This window comes from Gymnogyps californianus, chromosome 2 (assembly GCF_018139145.2).
Source record: "Gymnogyps californianus isolate 813 chromosome 2, ASM1813914v2, whole genome shotgun sequence".
NCBI lineage: Eukaryota > Metazoa > Chordata > Aves > Accipitriformes > Cathartidae > Gymnogyps > Gymnogyps californianus.
The window spans coordinates 27,900,675-27,927,010 of NC_059472.1; the positions used below are offsets into that span (position 1 = coordinate 27,900,675).

The following is a 26,336-nucleotide window of genomic DNA, read 5'->3' on the forward strand; positions in this document are numbered from 1 at the left end:
TAAGCACCACGCAGCCACTCACTCACTCCCCCTGCCCACTGGGATGGGGGAGAGAATCAAAAACCATAAAACTCGTGGGTTGAGATAAAGACAGTTTAATAGGACAAAAAGGAAGAAAATAATAATAATGATGATAAAAATAATAAAATGACAACAATAATACTAAAAGAATTAGAATATAAAAAACAAGTGATACACAATGCAATTGCTCACCACTTGCCGACCGATGCCCAGTTAGTTCCCGAGCAGCGATCCGCTCCTCCTGAACAACTCCCCCCAGCTTACAGACTGGGCATGATGTCATATGGTATGGAATATCCCTTTGGCCAGTTTGGGTCTGCTGTCCTGGCTGTGTCCCCTCCCAGCTTCTTGTGCCCCTCCAGCCTTCTCGCTGGCTGGGCATGAGAAGCTGAAAAATCCTTGACTCAGTACGAACACTACTTAGCAACAACTAGAAACATCAGTGTGTTATCAACATTCTTTTCCTACTAAACCCAAAACACAGCACTATACCAGCTACTAGGAAGAAATTAACTCTATCCCAGCCGAAACCAGGGCAACTTGCTATATTCAAAATATGACAATTTCAAAATATTTTATTGAAATTAGCATACAAAAGATTTTGAAGGCTATTTCACAATTGGTTATTTCTAAATATTAATGAAAAAGTAGTGGTTCATTTCCAAAAAATCTCCACCATACAGTTACGTACTTTAAGAGCCTTTTGTTTTTCTAATCATTGCTTCCATTATATCCCACTGCTCTTTGGTAACCTAATAAAAGAAAAGAGTGTTTTATTGGAATTCCATATAATAATTACACATCGAAGTATTTGTTTGAATGTAAAATAGCAAGCACGGGATTTAATACCTTCTTCAAATCATTGAATTCTCCTGCCATAGAAACGTATTCTCCACCATCCATTCTAATAACCTAGAAAAAGCATAAGCAGCGTATTTAATAACAGTGGGTTTTCTGTAGCATTCCCTTATTATGAACTGTGAAAGTAATTTTCATTGATTTGGATCAGAAAAACCCATGCTCAAAATAATGTAATTCAATCACTTTTAAAAGTTCTTTTTAAAGGTACTAACTACCATGCGTTACAACTAATATGTTAATAATGCTTGTAAAGGATTTAAAAGTAACAGTTTTTCTTTCATTTCTGACACCAGGGCTTTAAAAAATATCAGCAAAACTCAAACCATCAACAGGTTAATTGTATAAACAAGATCAACCAAAACTCACTGCTCCATTAACCCAGCTTGCATAGTCACTGCAGAAATAGGCAGCAAGATTTGCAATTTCTTCTATGGTTCCCAGACGACCACAGGGAATCCTCTCAATAATTTTCTTCTCAAACGAGCCTGTTGGGTCAAGGCGGCTAAAAGCACCCTGAGAATTAAGAGAACCATTTCCGGGGGGGGGGGGGGGGGGGGGGGGGGGGGGGGGGGGGGGGAGAAGAGGAAGTTATAACTACAAAAAGAAGTTTAACTACATCAGAAATTAAAATCCAACAGAGATTTGACTCCGCATAAACAATATGGAAGTTAACATATGTGAGTAAACTGTCTATACCCTCTTTGTCAGTAGGATGAAAAAGAAGAAAGTAGGAAACAGAAAACAATTTATCCCTGTTGCACTGATATGAATCTACTGAGGATAAGCTGGAATTTAACATGTTTGGGATAGTCATCCACCATCTATCTATGACAAACAAAAGGGGTTAATAATCTTTGTTTCCCAGACACCCTTGATAAACACTTGAGGAAATAAGCAAGACTCAAAACTGCTGCATGGACAAGGGAGAGGAACAAGGGGAGAAGAGCAGCAGGAAAGTGACAGAAATAAATTATACATGACAGAGTAAGTAAAACCGAAAAGGAAAAAAAAAAAAAATCAAGTTCAGCCAAATTGCAGCAATGGCTAGAACTAAAATAAAGTCACTGGAAGTTTTAGTATCTGAAGAGCTTAGAATGGCATGGGAAATAGAAGAGTTTTTTTGTTCTTCCTGGCTCCTCCACAAGGAAACAACCTCCTCAGGCAAAATCAGAAATGTATGAGTAACATTTATGTTAAGTTACTGAAGGTATGAGAGTTAAAGCACACTGTAATTTATGTAATCATGGCTGTACTCACACCATTTAAGTCTTCTATTGCCATGTTTTTAAATGCCAGTTTATAAGCTTAACAGTATTGCGCTTGTACGCTTTTTTCTTTTCCTATCTTGACTTACAACAGTGTTTTTTAAAGACATGGATGTAGCCCCTAAGGCAGAAAGCCTCAATTTTGCAATATGCTGTTTTAAGTAAAGCTTGTCTGCCTTTTTATGCTTTCAGGGAAATTTTAACTTGTAACCAGTATGACAAATGTCGTACTTTATTAAGAACACACAGTATCTCAAGTGGGATATACACTATTAGTTTAAATCAGAAACATTAATGGAAGGTAGCAATATTGACATTTAAAGCAGGTAACTTGCCAAAAATCCTAAGAATTTATAAATCAAAGTGACCTTGCCATGTGGTGTAATGGATGCCAAAAGTTTGTATGAATTCAAAAAGGCACAGGACAAACTAATGGAAGAAAAAAAAAATCCATCAAGATGATTACAATACAAAGAGATATCAACTGTATCAAACTCCCTGGGCCATAGACTGCCAGAGGCTGGAGACATAAAGAACAACAGTCATTAAATGTTTTTCTTCTACTCTTGCCTAAAAATCCACCAGATACAAGGCCTGGAGGACTTTTGGACTGATCCTGTAACATTGTTTCAACATTCTTATAACCCTGCTGATACTGCCACTTATCTTTACAGTCAAAAAAGGTAAAACTGAGTTGTCCAGTGTAGCATCTAATACTGTCAAGAAAAAAGAAAAAAAGAAGCAACCCTGCACCCCTACCCCCAAAACAACAGCAAAACCAACATTTTGCAGGTAGTAGTAATACCATTATTAGCTGTTACTGCTCATAATTGTAATATTTTTGATTCAATGTGAAATGGATCCTCCTCTCTCCTCTTGCAGGACTGGTTTCTTTTTTCTTCCTGTTCCAGCTAGTCTGGATTACTTCCTTCAAACCCTCCAGTCCTCCTTTTCACTCATACCAAAGCTTCACATTTCCTTGCTGACTTAGTTTTTCTCTTTCTTGTTTTGTGATTTTCAACAAAACTACTGAGATTCTGTTCTCATATACCTAAAAGAGATTCTGAAATTTTGCAACTGATGAGATGTTTTGTTTAAAAATTAGTTCAGGCAGAAATAGGCACTTTTACCCCATCAAGTGTAAGAATTCACTTCACTTGATGAACTAGGTACATACAGATCATAAGAATCAACATTAAATATTTTGATATATCATTTCTTTGAAAAACTAAAAAAAGGTTTCATTTATATTAGTGTAGTAGAAGAGGCAGTGGCAGGTTTCAGAAGTTTCACAAATTTTATTTTACAAAAGAATTGAGAGGTAGTGTGTTCAATATTCCAGCATAGTCTTGACTACCAAGCAAATCATACTTGAATTTAACTGTTATAGAAAAGGTTAGACTATCTTAAAGTTAAGTCTGTACTACAAAACATATTCAAGGCTGTGTTTCACTTGATGCTATGTACCTTTGTTTTTATTGGACCTGGTTGAATCACATTGAATCTCATGCCATATCTACCCCATTCAGCCGCAAGAGACCTAAAAATTCATTAACAGAATGCATCAATATTTTAAACACAGTATTTTAATAATGTTATTCAGCAAAAAAAAAAAATATTTAAAACTGAATCAAACATGTAAATACTACAATTTTCCTGAAACAGGCATTTCTGCTTAAGGGGTTTTTTTTGTTCTTAACAAAAACATTTCAGAGAAGAAAAAAAAAAAAAATCACATTCACAAACAGAGGAATATTGATTTAATAGGTGCATCATAGCTATAGCAACATTAAGGAGCAATTCTTTCTCCCTCTCAAATCATACCGATGATTTTAGCACCTAAACTCCTTGACAAACTACTGTCAGGCCACCATCTTTCTCTGGTAATTTAGACTATCCCACAAGTATACATTTCTAACATTTTCAACATAGCTCTCACATTACATGCTTTAAAATAACACAAAATAGAGGTTACATTCTAAAACGGGACCAGTAGAAAAATTTCGCTTTATGGCAACATTTTCTCTGCATAAGCAGTGCTTCAGATAGATCATCTACTACTGTGAATGAATTAGCTGGGTCATAAAGTCTCTGAAAAGTACACACTTCAGTTACAGCTCTATAGAAGAGAAATCAAGACCATCACTCATTCCCTCATTTTTTTCTGGATAAGGAATTCTAGTTACTAAAGGGCTGCCAAACTACTCAATTCCTTCTGCCGAAGTGCAGAGGAGGATCCATTTGCTATGAAGGACTGTCCTATAGTTAATAATAATAGAAATCCTTTCGTTTGCTGAGTAACATGGATATATCACATGATACTGTTCTGAATTAAGTATAACTGCAGATCTTAATTTAAAATAGTGATAGGAAACACATTTATGAAACTAGATAGGTGAAGCAACAGTATACTCCACCCAAATACAAGCACATCTTTTCCTGAAACAAAAGAAAGTGGAAGGCACTATAGATCTCGAACAGTTCCCCTAATAACTGTCTTTAAGTGCTGGTTCGCCCATGAGAATGCAGGAGAATTTGATTATCGAAACTGTAATTAAAACTTTCGAACTTGCTATTGCTCAAAGAAGTAGTTCCACTTGTCCTTATCTCTTCTTTGCGATAAAAATCACCATAATAATAGCAGTTAATACTTCCTTCTGTAAGGAGCTGTCGGCATACTATTTTCTTGCTAGGACACTGGAGGCTGGAAGGTTCTCTTATGATACAATGGAATAGGATGACTGTACCAACTAGCTCCATTTTTATAGACCAATTACCCTATCTCAAGGATGTGAAAAGCAGAACACACATTTTGCTGTATTACTCACTTGCTCATTGCTTCTACACCAGCTTTGGCAGAGGCGCTCGGCAACACAAATCCTGAACCGCTCTCTGCATAAATTGTTGTAATAGCCAGGAACGCTGCTCCTGGAAGTTGCAAAAACATTTAAAAAAAAAAAAAACAACTCACCAAGCAAACAAAAAAATGCATGAAGATCAAACTCTGAACTTAAGGTAAAAGCAACCTCAGTGGTACAGAATTTTGCAGCTCAAGTGTTAGGGATGCCACTTCACTCTGGGTTGTAAAAAGATATTTTAAAAATCTAGTCTTGGAAGCTTTGCTTTCAAGCCTTTTTATTTCAGTTCCCTCTTTTCCATGAATGTTGAGTTGTTCCATATAAGTGTAAATAGCTATTGATTACGCCCCAAAGGTCTAAACCCTCAGACTTCTACTGATAATGAATTTACATGTGCAAATCAGTCTAACTGGAGCGAAGGCCTAAGATCTTACAGTGTCTTTTTAGAAGCTGCCCTAGCCTAGTAGTCACTAACCAGGTAATTCATGCTAATTTCATCAATTCCTGGCTGAAAAAAGAAAAATAAAAAATCAGCATTAACAATTAGGTTTGGCACAATCTTAAAATGATGCAGTTTAGGGCTTGAGTTAAAGTTTATGCAGAAAAAAAATATGAGTTTTTTTAAGAATTTTTCAGAAGCTTTTTCTGCAGTAGAGCTTATGACAAAGTTAACATGCATAACTTTTTCCCATTATTATCACAACAAACTGTATTATAAAAAGACCACTTTCTTTTATATGTTATATTTTATAACAGATTTAGCAAAAACTTTATGGAAAATAAGGGAAACTGCAGCTGTTTATTTAATCTTCCTTTTATAGAAGCCTGCAAATTCTAATTGTCTGATTAATGACTAGCATGAACTTACCGTAACTCAGAAATGGAGGACAAGTGACAACAGTTCACTACTTACGCCACAGTAACTAAAATAACTGTTCTACTTACTGTATTTTAAAAATAATTTAATTAGAATAGCTACCCAAGGGATATTTCTAAAACAATATACGTTACTGATAGAACATATGTGATGAAGAAGTAGAGACTCCGTTAAAAAATTATGGTAACGTCACACAAGAGAAACTAAAGAAAACCATAAACAAGCACTGACAGAAATGCCAGCAGATATCCAGAAACCATAGACCCTATTTATAAAAAAAGTAGTCTACAGTGAGAGACTTTGAAAAGAAAACAACAACACAGGCAAAAAACACAGAACAAGTTTGAAGTTATCTAGAGTTGATTGTTAATTATACATTTTGCAGAATTAAACCATAGAATTTTTAAAATACAGGTTAAATAGAGGTGAGTTGGGTGAACCTAACACAGAAGCAAGAATGACTGATAAATTTACAGCTCTGAAGTTTAAAGTACACTTCAGTTCATACACAACTCTTATTTCTAAAGCCTATATTCATAAAATGGACAATATAACCAATTAACTCCTCTCATTTTGTAAAACTTTAGTGCATAGATAACGCACTAGCAGATTACAAATCCCTTTGAAACACCAGTACAAACCCAGAGTCTACAAGCAGAGCACTTTTATTATTTACTAAATTAGGTTTAAGGTAAGTCATGCTGCAGACCTAAAGGATGTGCCAGTGTTCTAGTAACCATCAGATGTACAGCATCCTTACAGACTGTGCTAAAGTATTTGCATTAGGTAGCAGCTCTATCACTTCAGAAACTAAGCTCTCTGCTCAAATTTAAGAAAACGAGCAAGTAAAAAGAAAATGAAGGTGGAGAATGAGAGGACAAACAGGTACACTTGATTTACTTGCAAAAACATGTCTTAAAGAAAGCCTTAAATAAAAAGTCTTACTTACAGATGGAATCCCGTAGAAAGAAGGCATGCAAGTAATAGCAAAAGAAATTCACACGTTTTGGAAGCTTAGAAGTGAAAGGAAGAGAGACAACATGAAGGCGAATGACTTCTGGATTTTGCCGAATTTGAGGGTGGAAGCAAGGAAAGTAGCTTTTCATTCAACAGCAGCAGAGACAAAGGCATTTTAAAGCTATATTTCAAATTACTATAGGGAGACACTGCATGCATCTGGAAGGCCATAAAGCAAGCTATTACAATAATTTGCTATAATGATATAGTAAGTCAGAGTTGGGGATGGGTTTTTAATGTGGGAATATTAGCACTAGAAAGGCGGAAATGATCTTTTCATGTGCTGCTAAAATATGTGGGAAATACCTTGTCAACTGACTGAAACTGTTAGACTTGCTGAAACAACATTAACTTTATATTGTTATCATTAAATAGTATAAACCCACTGAGTACTTTTTGAGGAATTTTGAAGAAATTCAACTAATTCAGGAGTTAGAGAAATACAGTGCAAAGACAAAGGATTATTTCAACACAATGGCTGTACCTAGAAAACAGGATTCAGAAGTGAAGGCACATGGAAAACCACAATATACCTCACTGCTTTTAAAAGCTATTTGAGATGATATCTTTCTGATCAAAAAATAAGCTCAATTTTTTTCAATTCCTAACTAGAAAATAATGTAAAATGAAAGCAGTTCTTTGTATATAATCTATGATATAACATAGAAGGGCATATATTATCTTTCCCTTAAAGACAGTAATTCGGTTCAGTAAATCTTTGGCTAAATAGTATATCAAAGAACTATCACATTTTTAAGGTAAAGCTAAAATATTGGATTAAACTCCTAGGTAGTCTGGAACTAAGAACTATACCTGGGAAAATAAAACCTAATACTGATTTCCATTTTTAAATTCTTCTTCAAATTGTCTCAAAGGCAATATTCTCTAGTGCTATTAGTCAAATACCACAGCTGTGAATTTTATTTATTTAAGTGTAGGAGGAAAATTCAAAGTGATATCCTGACTTGCTGTTCATTTAAATAAATGCCACACATTCAGCTGCGCAAAGAAATCAACATAGACATAGAAGACTCAAAAGAAATAACAGCGTATGTTTTAAACAAAGCCTTATTTTTTAAATTTTAAAAACATTTTACAACTAGTACAAACTCTGCAATCAGATTTTTATATTCAACCTCATGGCCTCTGGATCCAATTTTAAGGACAGATTCTACAATGAAGTAATTGCTAGCCAGTTCTACTGTGTGATATTTAAGTATGGCTTTACTGAAAATGAAGTTTCTTTCTAGAAAAGATGTAGCATGTTAAAAATTAAGTTTATTTTCAAACTCTCAAAACTGGCTATAATAATAGCAAGGCAAGGAAAGCAATAATAAATAATAATGTCACAATGCTTAGTTACCATTTATCTTGAGATACCTTTTTGTACTTTAATGAGCTCCTTTCCGATTTCCAGAGTTACAAAAGCAGTACCATTAAGCACAATATCAGTTATCGTTTTCCATGCATTAGCAGAAAGTCGTTCAGAAGGGGAAATAAAGTTTCCAGCTGCGTTGTTTATCACAACCTGAAACACATGAAGGAAAACCTAAGAGTTAACTAAAAATAACTCTTCCTGAGAGAAAAGCAAAGAATTTACAAGGAACTTCTTAGTGTTTCCAGGTAGAAAAGTAAAAATATCCTCATCAAATGAGGTATGGGGCGGGGAGGGGGGACTGGGGGGTGAAGAGAGAGAGAGAGAGAGAGAGAATAATCCATCAGAAATTTTAACATCTGCAGCATAGATATGTATCAGTAACAGAAAATGAACTGTATTTCCAAACTGCTGTAGTTACTAGCTTAGTACTGAGGAACTGTAAATGTAGAGGGTGACTTAAGCCACTATTTTCCATAGTGTCTCAAGTGCATCCTAACAGAAAAGTTCGTCCCCACCAAGTTCCAAGGTCACATGTCATATTTAATGTAATGGATGCATGGGAATAAAAGCAAAAGAAGTTCAGGTAACCTGATGACTAAAGTCTGGATTAGCTGACTGTTGCATAACAGGAAGTCTAATCAGTCATGACAGAGAATACTATGATTTAGTGAACCGCAAGCAACTAGTACAAAACTTTTTTTGAACAGATGTATATCCATCACTTGTTGCCTTTCTACAAACAATAATTAGGCAGAGGATACTTTTGATGTATCATCTGCTTAGCCCTTCAAGCTATTAAGTTAGATATATTTTTTTAAGGGGACTAAGCGTCACATAAGCAGTTTTTAAACCAAAACTTGTGTGGCCAGATCTTGTATATTTAATAATAATATAATGTGCTGAAGTAATAAAATGGTGTATTACTTATGGAATGGCACCTAGATTCACGTAGGTTTGCACATAAAACAATGTCTTTGTCCTGAAGAACTCCTGGGCTAAATTAAGACATTAGAATCTTCAATAACAAAACAGAGCACAGCACATATTGCATGAATATAAAACAAATAAAATGCAACAGCCATAAATTATACATACAGATGGCAAATACAATTTAAAGGCCTCCCCAGAGTTTGAAGAAAAAAAAAAATCCAAACACCTCAAGATACTGAGGAGGTTACTTGAATCACTGAATATATCGAAGACACAATAATAAAACTAGTGAACTAAGGACTGCATGATATGATCTTTGAGGTATGTAGACATACATGACTGTTAAAATAATCCATGTGACAAAAGAATGATTGCTTTCTAATTAGGAGTAACAGTCTTGGGGACAGAATGAACAAAACAAAGCTAGAAGGAATATGACACTGCCATTAACCTCTATCTTTGAGATCTCAGCTCACATGCACAGTGGCAGTGATACCCAGGCTTGCAGCATTCGTAAATTTATTTTTCTCTTAGTGACAGACGTGACACGTGAGACAAAAAGAAGTGAATATTCAATTTACTCTGCAGTCTCTCTTAAACACACAGAACATGTGAAATTAGAAAGAAAGGAAATGCTTGTAAAGAACAAGTCATGGGAAGTATTTATTCAGAAAATTACTGGTGTACTAAAAATGTAATATATAGCAAGAAGTCTCCTCCCTCTCTGCACACACTTAAAACCTGGAGATCGTGATGTGCTTTGGCCAAAAACTGCAGTAACTAATAGTCAAAATAATATCCAGAGTATCTTGTCTACAAATCAGGACAGTGAGCTAACTTATTTTATAGCACTGTTATAGCATACAGCTGTGAGAAATAGTTTCTCCACTTCTTACCACACTTAGAATTCAGTAGGTTCTCTTCCATGTCTATAGGAAGCTATTGGTGAATGCAAAGTGTCTACAATACACAGATCACAGTTTCAAATCTACAGTAAACAGTTTAAATCTGACTATCCATTACATCGATGTTAACACCCTCATCACACTTTCTATCAGCTAGCAGAATCTGAGTTGTTTCTCTCATGATCAAATCAGTTTGGTGCCTATCATTGTTCAGACTCCACCAGATCACCCTTCTCAAAGCAACAGTCTGATGTAGAGAGCCCTGTATTTTGTGCCAAACTATTGAAAAACAGATGCTTAGCTTGTCTGAAGATTTCTTCCTTGATTTTATGAGAACTTAGTTTTCAAGTTGGAACCTTCTTTGTGTATTTTAATAAGCTCAGCAAGGACCAAAGAAGATGTTTATGATTACTTCCATTTCTAATTTGTGAAACATTCTGTTAATAAGCAACAGGTGTAATTCGGTACCAACGCAGGCAAGTCACCTTTTCAGGAGGATTTAAGAGCAATATTCTGTTCACTTAATTAATTCAAAGAATCCCATCATAATTGTCCCACTGTTTACAAAGAAACTGTTAGTCCTTAGAGTAAGGACAACAACATTTTGTCTATTTGGCCGCTACGTATTTTAAGAACCACAGGAATAACCAGTTTAACTGTGAATGTTAGCTTTATCTTGAAGTACGGCCACTTTTTGTCTAGTGTCTCTTTAGATTCCATTAACTTTCTATCATAGTCATTTTCTTCATACCTACTATGCAGAGTATTTTCAGTAATGAAGACTGAAGTTATTTCCTTTCACTAAAACACTTACATCAGGATGTCCTGCCACTTGGATTATTTCGGCAACAGCATTCTTAACTGAAACTGGATCTCTCACATCACACTGGACGGCATGAACCTATATAATAATGGAAAGGCAGCTGTAAGACTTCAAAACCATATCGCTCATAAATTAAACAAGCCCACAGAAGCACATAAATGCATAAAAATCCTATAACCATTTAAATTATAACAACTAACATATACATAATTCTGTGAAATTTACCTTACTCCCTGTTTTAGAAGAAATTTCTTCTGCGGCTCCTTTCAAAACATCGAGCTTCCTAGAAATAAGTATACAATGTCACTAAATTTCAATTAAACGCAACTTAATTCAGATTAATAAAATCTGGTGATTTTTTTCTGCACAAATATGAGCTAAACCTTAAAATATCATTTAATATGTATGTGCATGCATGTGTGTTGCTGATTTTCATGAAAATTGAGCTTTAAGATAAAAACTATATTCAGTTACTAACTTTCTGAAAGAAAACTATTTAAATCTAAGTAATTTCTGGTTACTGCTACTTCAAAGCAACTCAGAAGTGACTACAATAAGAGATTATTGTGAGCTAATCAAACACGGTAAGGTAGAAAAAATATTTTCATTCCAAGTACATAATCATAACTTAGTTTTAGCTACCACTCTACTAGTATTTTAGAAGGGACACGCATATTCAGATTTAAAAATAAACATCTAAACCGCTATTTGGACGAATGTCACAACACTTTTGTTCATTTTGATTAAAAATGAGATTGTTTTTCTAGTCTTTACTGTAGTGCTACTTAAGAGAACCGTATAAAGATCATCTTCGTTAAGTGAAAATCAGGGCTGGTTTTGAGGTCACAAGAATTAAGAGGAATGGCTTTAATTCTTTACTACAATTCAAATCTGTATCAAGAACACCTGCAATAATACATTCAAAACGTTCAACAATGGCCATTTCAATTTTGTGTTCTCTTTTAGGCTTTAGTTGACTTTATGTCTAATATTCTGGGTTGTTTATTTTGCTGCCGCATTTCATGGAAAGGCATTTAGTTTATTTCTTCCTACTGCTGGTTACACCATTAGACACTTGTAAATGGATCTGCAAGTTTCTGGTATTTACAATATGACATTATAATTTAAAAGTGTACTGAAGTAAATAGAATAAATTTATCCATTTTATGAAGAATAAAACAAGATCCGTTATGAAGAAGAATACAGATCTATTCAGCATTCAGTACTAAATGAAAGCTCTAAAACGTTTTCATTAATATTTACCGGCTTGCTATAACACATGTGGCACCCAAACTGGACAAAGTTGTTGTTATCCCTTTGCCAATCCCAGTACCTCCACCAGTTATAAAAGCCACTTTCCCTTGAAAGGTGTTTGGTGGCAACATCACTTTTTGAAGAGGTGAAAAGAATGCAGCTTGCGGTGTACTGCTCTCTTGATGCAGCACATTTGGCCCACAGCTGAAAAACTGAAAGAAAAAAGAGGAAAGTTAGTTTTTTCTCATTTCTGTATACAGGACTGTTACGCAAGATTAGATTTTCTTATGACAGTGGACGTAACAATCGTAACTGCCTTATTATAAATTGAATCTAGGAACTATTAGATTATATTATACTAAAACACGCAGACCTTCACAAAAATGCTAATATTAGACTAGGGAAGCACCTGAGCTATTTTTAGATGTTCCATTGCAACTAGAGAACTGTTGAAAAAATATTTTAATCATGATTTTTGTCATTTTGAAAGTTAGTTATTCTTACGTCTGTCACTTTTACTAAAGTGTGTGGAAAACCATTATCAACTAATTACAGACTCCCAGCAGGATTTGGGTTTCAGATTCATATAGGTACTGTACTTTATGCATAAGGAGTTTAGCCCTAACAAATCCACGTGATTTTGAGATTACACGTGTATATATTTACAAATTCAAAAGCATCAGTAGTAGCTTCAAGGCTTTGATCCTTTACTACTGTAGTCAACAAAACATTCTTCTTTACTGGAGAATGGGGTAGAATCAAACTCCATGAGACCTGTCCCAATTGTTACTGGAGCTGCTAAGCAAACCAATGCCATCTCCCAGACAAAACTGTGCAAGGTTTAGTTATCAGCACTACACCCATCAGAAATACCATTTACAGTAAATTAGCCCTCGATGAACTGGTCCTTGCAAAAAACCCCATGATTGGTATGTGTTTAAAAACATACATGAAAAGAGAAGAAAATTCAGTATGACATCTAGTGACCCATGTTAATAAGAAAACATCCCATTAATGCAATGAAAAATTTGTGATGTCACCAAGAAAGTCACAGCAAAAATAGGCAAGAGGATATTTCTAGCATCCTAAAACACTAAACTAACTCAAGCCCTAAGCTAAATACTGAATTAAATGCTTTGGAACAGCAGCATTACAGTAGTAATTCAGAAATTCCCAAATTATTCAGAATACAAAAGTTACCTTAACCTGAAGCTGCAAACACCTCTAAATATGACAAAACTACATTATTTTTATTTTTTATGTGCAAAAAATGAGAAGAATGTAAGTTATATTTATTTTCTCTAATACTAATTTGTACTTGAGCCTTTAATGTTTTTATGTGAATACAAAAAATTCTAGTAGAATTTTAGGAAAGAAGACTAAATGGTTACTCTTGTATGGTGGTGTTAAAAAACATGCAATTGTTCAATAGGTTGACACAAAGAAGAAAGGTTATTTTATAATAGTAAAAATACTGCAACTTATTGTTCTATTTACCAACTCACATTTTCAACACTAAAATTAAGAGACAACATTTTTAGTGGTAGCTGAATAATCTGCACATGCCACAGCTACAATGCACAGGGATGGGGGTTTCACAGAGCTTAAAGTTGGCCTGAGAAAGCGTGCATGTGAATCTTTCTGCGTGATAATACATTTGCATGTGAGCAACACAGGTGAAAACAGAGAGAATAATCATGGAATTACACTGCCAATTTAGTGCAGCTCATGTTCCAAAGAAATGATGAAACAAAAACTAAGAGTAAGGAAGAGTTGTGGGCACTATGTAGAACAAAATTAAGAAAGTAAAGCTCAAACTAAAGCTAGAATTATCACAAAAGTAAAGCAATGCAGCAAGTCCTACAGCATTTATATTAAATGTGTACTTTAGGGATTCTTTCTGGAACTTGGACTCTTGAGCTATGTGCAATGGCTTCTCACAAATTAAAAAATAAACCAAAGGCGGTTCTAAGGAACAGAAGCAGACCAAATGGAAAAATCCAAAGAATGTCACAACATTTTTCTGAAATAACAAAGTTCTACAGATCAGATCTGCCACCAAATGTCTGTAAAATACTGATAATTTTTTTAATTCTCCCAACGAAAATAAAATTTGCATATTTTCACGGAGTACCAGAATACTATTAAGCCTCCAGGAAAGGGGCGTGTGAAGATTCTCCTTTGGGTCTTTCCTGATGAATAGTCCCCTATTCATCTCATCTCTCTTCAGGTACGCAGGGAGAGAGAAGGGCTCCCTCTGGAGAACTTCAGCTCATGGCAGAGACTACAAATCAAGACTGCATTTGGACTCCCTCTTCCTCCAGTATAAGCAGATAACTGGAGATAATCCCTACACAGTACTGAGTCCGCCTGATCAGGTGCTCTGTTAGTGACGGACACAGCCTACTCCCCTTGCTCAGCACTACAGAAACCGTGCAAGCAGCTTTCCTCCTGCTTGGGGGAGGAACATGAGGGAGCACGCCACAGCAGGGGCACGCAGGAAGACTGCACCAAGATTAATAAAGTACTGTAACGACATCAAGCAGTCAGTAAAGATGATGTAATTCAGCAATCTTTTCATGAGACTGCTATCATTTCATTACTACCTTGCACTAGGGGCTTCTGTGACAGGATCCACTCAATTTGATCACTCCACTATTTAAGGTCAAGGTTTTAAATTAAACCTCAGGTGTAAACAGAGATATAAAGAAGCCAGGAAACAGCTTTAAAAAAAAACCCAAAACATGAACAAACCAAAAAACAACCCCTACCCAGGGGGTGGAAGTGAATCATGAAATTACTGCAGGCGGCCTTCTCGGAAGCACACAAGCAGTCACTGGTAAGAAGCACTGTGCCTGGGCAGAACTCACCAAAAACAGCGTCCAGCAACACCCACACAAATCAGCCATGGCACTGCTTCCGCAGCAATATTCAAACCACTTTACCTAAACCGCACTGCCTAACTTTGCTATTGGGATCAAAGGGCAATACCAATGCCTCTACAGCTTGTACTGATATGGGAGAGAAACGGCAACTGCCCTGCAGCAGGGCTGGCGGGCCATGTCCCGGGGAGCACAGGCTGCACCTCTGCGAGGGCTCTTGTGGCAGACAGGGCCGGCGCGGATTGCGCCGGGCGCTGAGGAGAACCGGGGGGTGTCCCCACCCTCGGGGCATTTCTCGGCTGTTTCCCCAAACCCCAGCAGCCGGAGCTCCCCTCAAGCCTGGGCCGCCCCTCGACACCGCTTCGACGACGGCGAGAGAGCTTTCCCCGCGACTGCGGGGGGGAAGCCCGTGAGACGGCCGGGAGGCGTCGGCTCGACGGGCTGCACCGTCCGCAGAGACCCGCCGTGCCCTCTGACAGGACAAGAGCGCCCGGGCAGCCCCGGGGGAGCGGTGAAGGAGATCGCGGAGCACCCCCGAGGCACCGGCCGACTGCCCTCGGCCCCACCAGAGCAGGGAGCACCTTACCCGCCCGCTGCCAGAGAAGCAAGCGGCGGCACCGCCACGGACACTGCACCGCCCCAGCCGCACCGCCGCCGCCATCTTTCCCTGCCGAGGGGCCCGGCGTGGCAAGCTGTGCGCCTGCTCCGTGGCCGGGGCCAGCGCCCGCCCCGGGGCGGGAGGCGGTGTGGCAGCCGGGTCTCCCCGCGGTCCCTGGCCGGGCACGGGTGCGCTATCGGTCGGAGTGCGCCGCCGACACTCCTGCCTGAGCTACTGAGGTGGGGAACTAGCGAGGCCGTCGCTGCAGCACGAAATCGGGGCCCCGCCAGCCGCAGGGGCTTGGCCCCGCCGGCCGCCCCCGCCCCCTGGGCGCCTCGCCCGGCCACTGCCACCACCCCGAGGCCTCGAGTTCCAGCTGCGAGGAACAGATTGTGTTCGGTTCAGTTTATATGCTTCACTGGGTTGGGTTTTTTTTATTGCAAATGATTTACTCAATTCTATTTGAAGGACACTAAATATCTTTTTTTTTTTGCCTTGTGGGATCTAAAACCAGGAATTGATGTGCCCTCTGTATCCTGAGCATAGCTCCTCTCAAGCGGTCTTGGCAGTTCTTGGCATGTGTTTTTGGGGGAGGGGGTTGTTTATTTAAGAAGTATGAGACAAGCGGTGGCACAGCAGTCTGCTAACTGGGATTTCAAATGGGGTGGGTAACACACGGCCTGATTTGGGGTGAGATTGTGCTGAGCGCATTCACAGCTCGCTCCCTGACAGCAGCAGCACAGAGGCTCCACGCTGGCCCCACTGCACACACCAACACCTTTCACCTTGTTGACTGCTGTGAAGCAAGGTTTACCAGAAAGACCAAGATTCCTCATTTCAAATTCAGCACTGTCAGTGGAGTTCAGAAGAGGCCTGAGCCGTGTGTGAACATTAAACCATGTTAATCTACAGGGGATTATGTTGAGATAACAAGACATTTGATTTATCTATGTTGAGCACGTAGACTGGCTGTTCGGAAAGGTAATGACTGACTGATACCCACCCTTTTGCACAGCCTGGGTAATAAGGCAGAGAAGCCTGCAGAGTCCTATCTGGCCATAAGGAAAGGCAGGGTAAGGGGATGGGGGAGTAGCACTGTAGCCATAAGAACTTAGGGATTTGATAAAGCTGCAGGTTTTGAGGAGAAGAGATCACACCGACGAATCTACGCAGTTACAAAACTTGGCATGAAAGACAACAAACCTATCAGTGGGTCTATACTATCAACTTTTGAATTAAGCATTCAGGGCAGACTGAATACATGCTGCTATGGGAGTTCAGAGGCATCAAAATTAAAATCCTATGGCTTAGTCATCAGCACCCTGTATAAAAATGGTCAAACAGCTCATTGTTCAACATTTAGAGAAAAAAAAAATGTTGATGCTCTGTTGGTACGGTCAGTTCCAGAGTATGTTATCATTATTAGTCCTGCATACCGTCTGGCAGCCACTGAAGCAATAGTGCCACGCCACTAAGTAGTAGTTGCCACAGGATCATTAAAGTGGTATGTCAAATATCTGGTAGGTGTTAAAGAGTCACTGTAAGGTTTAGATAGTAACATTTCATTAAAATCAGTTGATTCAAAACACAGAGTCTCAAGAGAGATGTAATCACTGAACAAAAAAATGAAAGTTGGAGAAAGGGAGCGAATATAGTTCAAGAGATGTTTTAAAATTAACAAATACTACAGAATTTAGAAAGCTTCACTGGAATGAAGCTGACAAGTAAGAGGAAACAAACTACAAAAGCAAACCTTTTACGCATTGGAAGATAGAAATGTGCCAAACAGCTACCTCTGAAAGAATCGTCGTCATGGTAAAAGTGAACAAGAAGTTATGACAAAATTAAATTTCAGAAAATGTTTTTCAGCAACTTTCATTGATGAGCTGCAATTCCTATATCAGACCTGTTATTTTTTGGTAATAAGAAGAAAGTAGTCTCCAAGACTAGGAAGCAGACAAATTTTAAAAACTGCAATAACACTTTCATGTCTCACGATCTAAAAATATAATTGAAGGCAGACTATCTGCATTTTACAAGGAAAATAAGTTGGCTTAATAGGCTATTACTCCACTTTATAAAATCCTACTTCAGTTTGGGTGATGCTTATTTACAAGTTTAGGAAGAGTTTAAGAATAGCTTAACTGAAATATTAAAGCATCCAATCTCTGGTTTAAAGTATGTCAGGAGGTTTAAAGTACAGAAAGTATCTGTTTTTTAAAAAATCTTCTAGGGTAACGAGAAATTATAGGACTGTAACATCTGTAGGGGAAAAGTAATTAAAAACCATAACATCTAGAGAAGCATGATCTGAAAGTGTCTAACTAGCACTAGTTTTCTGCAAAGATAATTATGTCTCAATAATCTCTTACAGAAATGCTTACGAGGTAATGAATATATAAGAGCTGGCAGGCATAATTTTGATTTTCAAGGGTTTGGCCAAGTGGCGTAACATAGAGCTCAACAGAAACCTGAGTCCTCATTGTAAACTTGCATGCCAGTGCTGTTTCTGCCACTCAAACTACCTTGTCAAAAGAAATGCATAGCACCTGATGATAAAGTTTAAAAATAGTCCAAGAGACTTTTGACACAAAAGGCTACTAAGAAAAAAAAAAAATCCTAGGTCAGGGATAAAATATTAACATGGACATAACACAGACCTACATTTCTGTTCAGGGCAAAAGTTTAATGATAGATCACCTTAATATTCTGTTTAGATACTGTTTTGCAGGGGTTAGTCAACTATGGTACTATTTCACCAGTTATCTGCAAGTTAAGCCTGCAGTCCATATGAATATCTGAAATGCCTCTTTCTGCTCTGATAGTCTCTGAGTTTTGGACTCTGCAGAATCATTTATTTATGAAATGAAAAAAGGAACAAGTAGAAAACCAACAAATATTACAGGACAGACAGCTGGGTCAATCAGGATCAGAGAGACAGCAAGAACTCAAGAAGTCTAGAAGGTAAATGAATGGGAAAACACGGTACCAGAAAATAAAATAAGATTGGATAAATGCAGGGAGATTGAAAGTATAAACATTATAATGGGGTTCACAGGATTCATACAGTTTCTTATGATGATGATTTGTCATATGAGGTTGTAATCACAAAAGTCAAGCCAACAGGATAAATAAGACATGGAATAATGACAACAATACAGAGAATATTTAAGTACAGTTATATAAAGCAGAGAAATAGTCTCATTTAGGATACACTCTATATTTCTGGTCACCCTAGCTCAAAACTGACTGAAATTGCAAAATTATGAGGGACTAAAAAAAACAAGCAAAGAAGATGAAGAAAACTCGCAAGAAAAGAGATTAAGGAGACTGGGATCATTTATCTTAGGAGAAGCGTAGGAGGGAAAATATAAAAAGGTATCTAAGTCAACATTTAAGGACAAAGGATACTTAAAGTCATACCACATGGAGATTAAACAGATTATGATTCTACAGAAACAACATTTGTGACTGACAGCTCCTGTTTACATTTCTGTATGTTTTGAATTAATCTTTTCCTATTAGAAAAATGTTATCCTGAGTTCCCCCACTCCATTTCAACTCCACAGGTTTTCTGATGCTAAAACTTCTTAACTAACTGAGGACATACCTCCAAAAGCGTTCGCTGTTTTACAAAGATAAGAGGCAAACAATTACCAATATTCATTACTTGAGAAGCAAGCTGATTTCCCAGTAGGAAGAAATTTGCTCTCCAACTGCTGGCCGAAATGATTATGGGCATCAGGCATCTGACACTCTGCTCCTTGTGAGCTGCACAGCACAAGGGGAAATGGGTATTTTGAGCCTTACATCAAATGTGTGTGACTGGAGTCATGCACATATGGCTTCTCCATACCTGCCCTCTGCTGTTCCTTTCCAGAAAATTCAGCGTAACAGAGTAGCGAGTCTTTGGTAACCTGCCGAATGACCTTCAAACTCCCAGGCATTTTTTCTTTTACTTAAAATTCTAGTACATTTCTTCTTTTTATCCAAAAGTTGCTTTCAGTTAAGAGATGAATCTCTGCAGTATTTCCTATTCTGCATGCAATGCATTGTGTTAGGGCTATCAGCGCACTCTGAAGGGTAGGACAGAGGGACGCAACTGTCGGGGTGGGGGGGCTCCTCAGGCCTTGCCAGCCCTGCCCCGCCTCACCTGGGGCCCCCACCTGCACCCTGCCCCTGGGCCCAGGAGCCCCGCCTCAGTTCAGCCTGGGGCTGCCAGTCCCAGCCTCAGCGGTCACGGGGCAGGGGCGACCGGCAGCTCCCGGGGGCTGCAACGGAGACCCGGGCCGCGAACACGGGAAAGCGGCAGGCCCCACGCAGGGCTGGTGAGAGACCAGGGACCTCCCAAGGCCGGGCAGGCGCGGGTCTGTCCCTCCCCGCCGCGCATGCGTGCCGGGCCCCGGCTGCACTGGCTCCCTGCCCCCGATAGCCAGCGCTCTTTTCCCTTCCCCTCCCTTCCCTTCCCCTCTCACCGCGCGGCCGCAGCCTTGGCCCGGGCCTCGCAGGGACGCGGCGGCTCCGGCGGCAGCAGCAGCAGCGAGCGAGGTGTTTTCTCTTCCCGGCCTTGCCCCGGCTCGCCGGGGGGCGCTGGACGAAGCGCCCCCAACCTCCCTCCCCCGCCCCGAGGCGCCCCTCGCCGCCCTCCAGGATGTGGAAGCTGGTGCCCGCCGCAGGAAAAGGTGAGGGACCGCCAGACACCGCCGCCGCTCGGGCGGGCTGGGCCCGGGCACCCCGGGCCGCCGGCCCTTCCCCGCCCCGGCCTGCGTCTGCGCGGATCCCCGGGGCGGGGGGCCGGCGCCTGGCCTGCGGCTCGAGTCCCGCGGCGGCCCGTGAGGCCGGAACCTGCCGGCCCGGCCGTTACCTTCGGATGCCGAGGTGTACCGGCGCCAGGAGCCGGCGTTTCGGCTTCCACTGGGGTCTCCAGTCGGGCTTGCTTGTCCGTGCTCCTCGGGCAAAGCTGCGTTGGTCCGGTGTGGACTAGTGGTGACAGAGGTCCTCCTCGCCCTGGGCACTCGTGCATGGCTGAGCCTCCGGTTTTTCCCTTGAGCACTGCAGACCACAGCGCCTGTTAAATTTATGCCCTGGTTTTGGCTAGGGTAGAGTTCATTTTTTTCCTAGTAGCTGGTATAGTGTTATGTTTTGGACTTAGTATGAGAATAATGTTGGTAACACACTAATGTTTTTAGTTGTTGCTAAGTAGTGTTTATACTGAGTCAAGGATTTTTCAGCTTCTCATGCCCAGCCAGCGAGAAGGCTGGAGGGGCAGAAGAAGTTGGGAAGGGACACAGCCAGGACAGCTGACCCAAACTGGCCAAGGGAATATTCCATACTATGTGACATCATGCCCAGTCTATAAACTGGGGGGAGTTGTCCGGGAGGAGCGGATCACTGCTCGGGAACTGACTGGGCATCAGTCAGTGAGTGGTGAGCAATTTCATTGTGCATCCCTTGTTTTGTATATTCTAATTCTTTTAGTATTATTGTTGTAATTTTATTATTATTATCATCATCATCATTATTATTATTTTCTTCCTTTCTGTCCTATTAAACTGTCTTTGTCTCAACCCACGAGTTTTACGTTTTTCTATTCTCTCACCCATCCCAGTGGGTGGGGGGAGCGAGCAAGTGGCTGCATGGTGCTTAGTTGCTGGCTGGGGTTGAACCACGACAGTCCTTTTTGGCGCCCAATGTGGGGCTCGATGGGTTGAGATAATGAACGACAAATCTGACTGGAATGCGTTAGAACGAATTTGTTATAAGCATTCATTGTATTGGTTCAATAGTTGCTGATCACAGTGTTGATTTATTCGCTCTCAAAGTTGGTGCACTTGTTCTTAAAGGTGCATTATGTAATACCTTACTTGCAGTATATGCTCCCTGTTGTGCTGGTTTTCACCTGTGGGAACTGGGCTAGAGTTATCATGTTGTTGTACTTTGAAAAACTGGCTTATGATACGATAGAATTGCTCGTTGTGGAACTAATCTGGTATTTGTACTCAGCATTGCCGTCATCTCTGTACTTTGGGAGTCATCTATCAGAAAATATTAGTAATTACACCTTTTACTTTTTTTCGTTGGAGAGCCAGTCCATGGGGGAGACACATTTCTTCACCTTCCCCTTCTCCTCCAGGCAAATTACAATAGCTCTTGAGAATTTTGAATATCCTTGGGATGTTCAAACCAGCATGTTCCTATTGCTATGTCTCCTGAATGTGTTCCAGGTCTTGTTTAAGGTTAAACAACTGTTTAAGAATATCACCCAGAGATCTGCCCTGATGCTGGCTAGTCATGGGTGGCGTGGCATGTGGGAGAATATGGGCAGGTATCTAGAGAACTTCTCACCTCCAATGATTTGGAACTTCACTCCTGAACAACTACAGGACCCTCATAAAGTGATAGAATATTTGAAAGGAAAATGCTGTGGCTATTCTAAAGAGGCACAACTTACCGCACTGTGCTGGGCCCTGGGCAGTATCTGCCAAACACTGCTCGATATCATGCAGCGCTCTCAGGGAACAGGGAGGGAAAACAGACTGACAGGCACTGTGGCTACTCCAATCCCTGCGACAGGCACTGTGGCTACTCCAACCCCTGCGACAGGCACTGCAGCTGAACCAGAGAACCAACCTGTGCCGGTATCAGTTGCCCTTGTACAGAAGAAGAAATGTGCAAAAAAACCAGTTTGCTTAGTAAGGGATGAAGATGAACCAGGGTCATCACGAGAACAGTAAGAAGAGGCACAACCAGAGGTAATCACCCGATCCCTATCCCTGAGTGAGCTGTGGGATATGCCAAAAGATTTCAGCCATTGTCCAGGTGAGCACATTATCACCTGGCTGCTCGAATGTTGGGACAATGGGGCTAGTAGGCTGTAATTAGAGGGTAGGGAAGCCAAGCAGCTGGGATCACTTTCTGGGGAAGGTGGCATTGACAAGGCGATTGAAGAAGGGACACAAGCCCTGTGCCTCTGGAGGCGACTCCTGTCAAGTGTGAAGGAAAGGTATCCCTTCAAGGAAGATGTAATATGTCAACCAGGCAAGTGGACCACCATGGAGAGAGGTATCCAGTACCTGAGGAAATTAGCTGTGCTAGAGATGATTTATTTTGACCCAGACAACGCACAATTACCCAGAGATCCAGGCAAAGTCCATTGCACAGGATCCATGTGGTGGAACTTCGTATGGAGTGTACCATAGTCGTATGCCAGCCCATTGGCAGTACTGACCTGGAAAGATGAAGAGGCACCGACGGTGGATGAAATAGCTCACCAGCTCTGGCGATACGAAAAAAATCTCTCTTCCTCCCTACGAGCCTGCGTCTCAGCTGTGGAAAAACTGTCCGAAAAGTCCGAAAAACTGTCCGAAAAGTCCAAAAAACTGATTGAACTGATAGAAAAGTCCTACTCCCCACCTGTACAGACCAGTATCTCAGCTATTAGGAGTGAGTATTCCTCTGCTCAAGAGAGAGAATATAGAAGGTACACACCACGGGGTACCCTGTGGTTTTACCTGCGTGACCACAGAGAGGACATGAGGAAGTGGGATGGAAAACCTACCTCGACCCTAGATGCACGGGTACATGAGTTGCAAGCAAAAACAACCACAGAAGGGGATTCTTCCAGGAAAAATGCTGCTCCAGTTTCCAGCGGGCAATTCCCCAGACAGAGCAGAAGGGCTGATCTTACTTTTGATCCTCTTGAAGGGACTTCGAAGTCATTTTTACAAGAAGTGAGTAACAAATACTCTGACCAGGATTAGAGGGGCCCTGCCTCCAGCCAGGTGGAGGAAAGGGACAACCGGGTTTATTGGACTGTGTGGAGTCGATGGCCTGGCACATCAGACCCACAGGAGTATAAGGCTCTAGTGGACACCGGTGCACAGTGTACTCTAATGCCATCAAGTTATAAAGGGGCAGAACTCATCTGTATTTCTGGTGTGACAGGGGGATCCCAACGGCTAACTGTATTGGAGGCTGAAGTGAGCCTAACTGGGAATGAGTGGCAGAAACACCCCATTGTGACTGGCCCAGAGGCCCCATGCATCCTTGGCATAGACTGTCTCAGGAGAGGGTATTTTAAGGACCCAAAGGGGTATCGGTGGGCTCTTGGTATAGCTGCCTTGGAGATAGAGGAAATTAAACAACTGTCTACCTTGCCTGGTCTTGCTGAGGACCCTCACAACCTCGCTGAGGTTGTGGAGTTGCTGAGGTACAAAGAACAACAAGTGCCAGTCGCTACCACGATGGTGCGCTGGCGGCAATATCACACAAACCGAGGCTCCCTGATTCACATCCATAAGCTGATTCGTTGACTGGAGAGCCAAGGAGTGATCAGGAAGACTCGCTCACCTTTGACAGCCCTATATGGCCAGTGCGAAAGTCTGATGGAGAATGGAGACTAACAGTAGACTGTCGTGGCCTGAATGAAGTCACGCCGCCGCTGAGTCCTGCTGTGCCGGACACGCTAGAACTTCAATACAAATTGGAGTTGAAGGCAGCCAAGCGGTATGCCACAATTGATATTGCTAATGCATTTTTCTCAATCCCTTTGGCAGCAGAGTGCTGGCCACAGTGTGGTTTTACTTGGAGGGGCATCCAGTACACCTGGAATCGACTGCCCAAGGGGTGGAAACACAGCCCCACCATTTGCCATGGACTAATGCAGACTGCCCTGGAACAGGGTGAAGCTCCGGAACACCTGCAGTACACTGATGACATCATCGTATGGGGCAACACAGCAGAAAAAGTTTTTGAGAAAGGGAAGAAAATAATCCAAATCCTTCTGAAAGCCGATTTTGCCATAAAACTAAGTAAGGTGAAGGGACCTGCACAGGAGATTCAGTTTTTAGGAATAAAATGGCAAGATGGACATTGTCAGATCCCAATGGATGTGATCAACAAAATAGCAGCTGTGTGTCCACTGACTAGTAAAAAGGAAACACAAGCTTTCTTAGGTGTTGTGGGTTTTTGGAGAATGCATATTCCAAATTACAGTCTGATTGTAAGCCCTCTCTATCAAGTGACCCAGAAGAAGAATGATTTTAAATGGGATCCTGAGCAACAACAAGCCTTTGAATAGGTTAAACGGGAGATAGTTCATGCAGTAGCCCTTGGGCCAGTCCGGGCAGGACCAGCTGTTAAAAATGTGCTCTACACTGCAGCCGGGGAGAATGGCCCTACCTGAAGCCTCTGGCAAAAAGCACCAGGGGAGACCTGAGGTCAACCCCTAGGGTTTTGGAGTCAGGGATACAGAGGATCCAAGGCCCACTATACTCCAACTGAAAAAGAGATACTGGCAGCTTATGAAGGAGTTTGAGCTGCCTTGGAAGTGGTTGGTACTGAAACACAGCTCCTATTAGCACCTGGACTGCCGGTGCTGCGCTGGATGTTCAAAGGGAAGGTTCCCTCTACACATCATGCAGCTGATGCTATGTGGAGTAAGTGAATTGCACTGATCACACAACAAACTTGAATAGGAAACCCCAGTCACCCAGGAATTTTAGAATTGATCACAGACTGGCCAGATTGCAAAGATTTTGGAATATCACCAGAGGAGGAGGTGACACGTGCTGAAGAGGCCCCACTGTATAATAAACTGCCAGAAAATGAGAGGCAATATGCCCTGTTCACTGATGGGTCCTGTCGCATTGTGGGAAAACATCAGAGGTGGAAGGCTACTGTATGGAGTCCTATATGACAAGTTGCGGAAACTGCAGAAGGAGAAGGTGAATCGAGTCAGTTTGCAGAGGTGAAAGCCATCCAGCTGGCTTTAGATATTGCTGAACGAGAAAACTGACCAATACTTTATACTGACTCATGGATGGTAGAAAATGCCCTGTGGGGGTGGTTGAAGCAGTGGAAGCAGAGCAACTGGCAACGCAGAGGTAAACCCATCTGGGCCGCCACACTGTGGCCAGATATTGCATCCCGGCTAGAGAATCTGGTTGTAAAAGTACGTCACGTAGATGCCCATGTACCCGAGAGCTGGGCCACTGAAGAACATCAAAACAACCAGCAGGTGGATCAGGCTGCTAAGATTGAAGTGGCTCAGGTGGAGCTGGACTGGCAACAGAAGGGTGAATTATTTATAGCTCTGTGGGCCCATGACACCTCAGGTCATCAAGGAAGAGATGCAACATATAGATGGGCTCGTGATCGAGGGGTGGACTTGACCATGGATACTATTGCACAAGTTATCCATGAATGTGAAACATGCACTGTAATTAAGCAAGCCAAGCAGTTAAAGCCTCTGTGGTATGGAGGGCGATGGCTGAAATATAAATATGGAGAGGCCTGGCAGATTGATTATATCACACTCCCACAAATCTGCCAAGACAAGCACCATGTGCTTACAATGGTGGAAGCAACCACCGGATGGCTGGAAACACATCCTGTGCCCCATGCCACCGCCCGGAACACTATCCTGGGCCTTGAGAAGCAAATCTTATGGCTACATGGTTCCCCAGAAGGAATTGAGTCAGACAGTGGGACTCATTTCCTAAACAACCTCATAGACGCCTGGGCCAAAGAGCATGGCATTGAGTGGGTATATCACATCCCCTATCAGCCTCCGGGAAAATCGAATGATACAATGCAGTGTTAAAGACTACACTGAGAGCAATGGGGGGTGGAACCTTCAAACATTGGGATACACATTTAACAAAAGC

At 41.0% G+C, this 26,336-nt stretch overlaps 2 protein-coding genes across 3 annotated transcripts in view; one reads left to right on the forward strand and one right to left on the reverse strand.

The window, feature by feature from the left end:
- Positions 1 to 79: 79 nt before the first annotated feature.
- DECR1 (2,4-dienoyl-CoA reductase 1) lies at positions 80 to 20,207 on the reverse strand. 2 transcript variants are annotated; one of them, XM_050892336.1, is made up of 10 exons: positions 20,145 to 20,207; positions 12,199 to 12,401; positions 11,161 to 11,218; positions 10,927 to 11,013; positions 8,280 to 8,427; positions 4,976 to 5,075; positions 3,615 to 3,687; positions 1,249 to 1,395; positions 871 to 933; positions 80 to 773 (listed from the first exon to the last, which is right to left on the reverse strand). In XM_050892336.1, the coding sequence occupies exons 2-10, from the start codon at positions 12,318 to 12,320 to the stop codon at positions 714 to 716; spliced, it is 858 nt and encodes a 285-aa protein (XP_050748293.1). In that variant the 5' UTR covers positions 12,321 to 12,401; positions 20,145 to 20,207; the 3' UTR covers positions 80 to 713. The 2 variants fall into 2 exon arrangements, with proteins under 2 accessions (XP_050748293.1, XP_050748292.1); XM_050892335.1 differs by lacking the exon at positions 20,145 to 20,207 and adding an exon at positions 15,658 to 15,884.
- NBN (nibrin) overlaps positions 20,175 to 26,336 on the forward strand; it is a 32,695-nt gene continuing 26,533 nt past the window's right edge. The window contains exon 1 of the mRNA XM_050892333.1: positions 20,175 to 20,351. Within this exon, the coding sequence (XP_050748290.1) occupies positions 20,321 to 20,351 (31 nt within the window). The 5' untranslated portion in view covers positions 20,175 to 20,320. The remainder of the gene's footprint in view (positions 20,352 to 26,336) is intronic.

Bases quoted from the DNA above. Each gene is read 5' to 3' on its own strand.
- DECR1 (XM_050892335.1), bottom strand. From the start codon at position 15,732: ATGGCGGCGGCGGTGCGGCTGGGGCGGTGCAGTGTCCGTGGCGGTGCC. The intron at 5,076-8,279 runs GTATCTCAAGAT...TGCAACTTCCAG, and splicing joins GCTCATTAAAGTACAAAAAG to GAGCAGCGTTCCTGGCTATT. The intron at 934-1,248 runs GTGAGTTTTGGT...TGCTTTTTCTAG, and splicing joins CAAGCTGGGTTAATGGAGCA to GTTATTAGAATGGATGGTGG.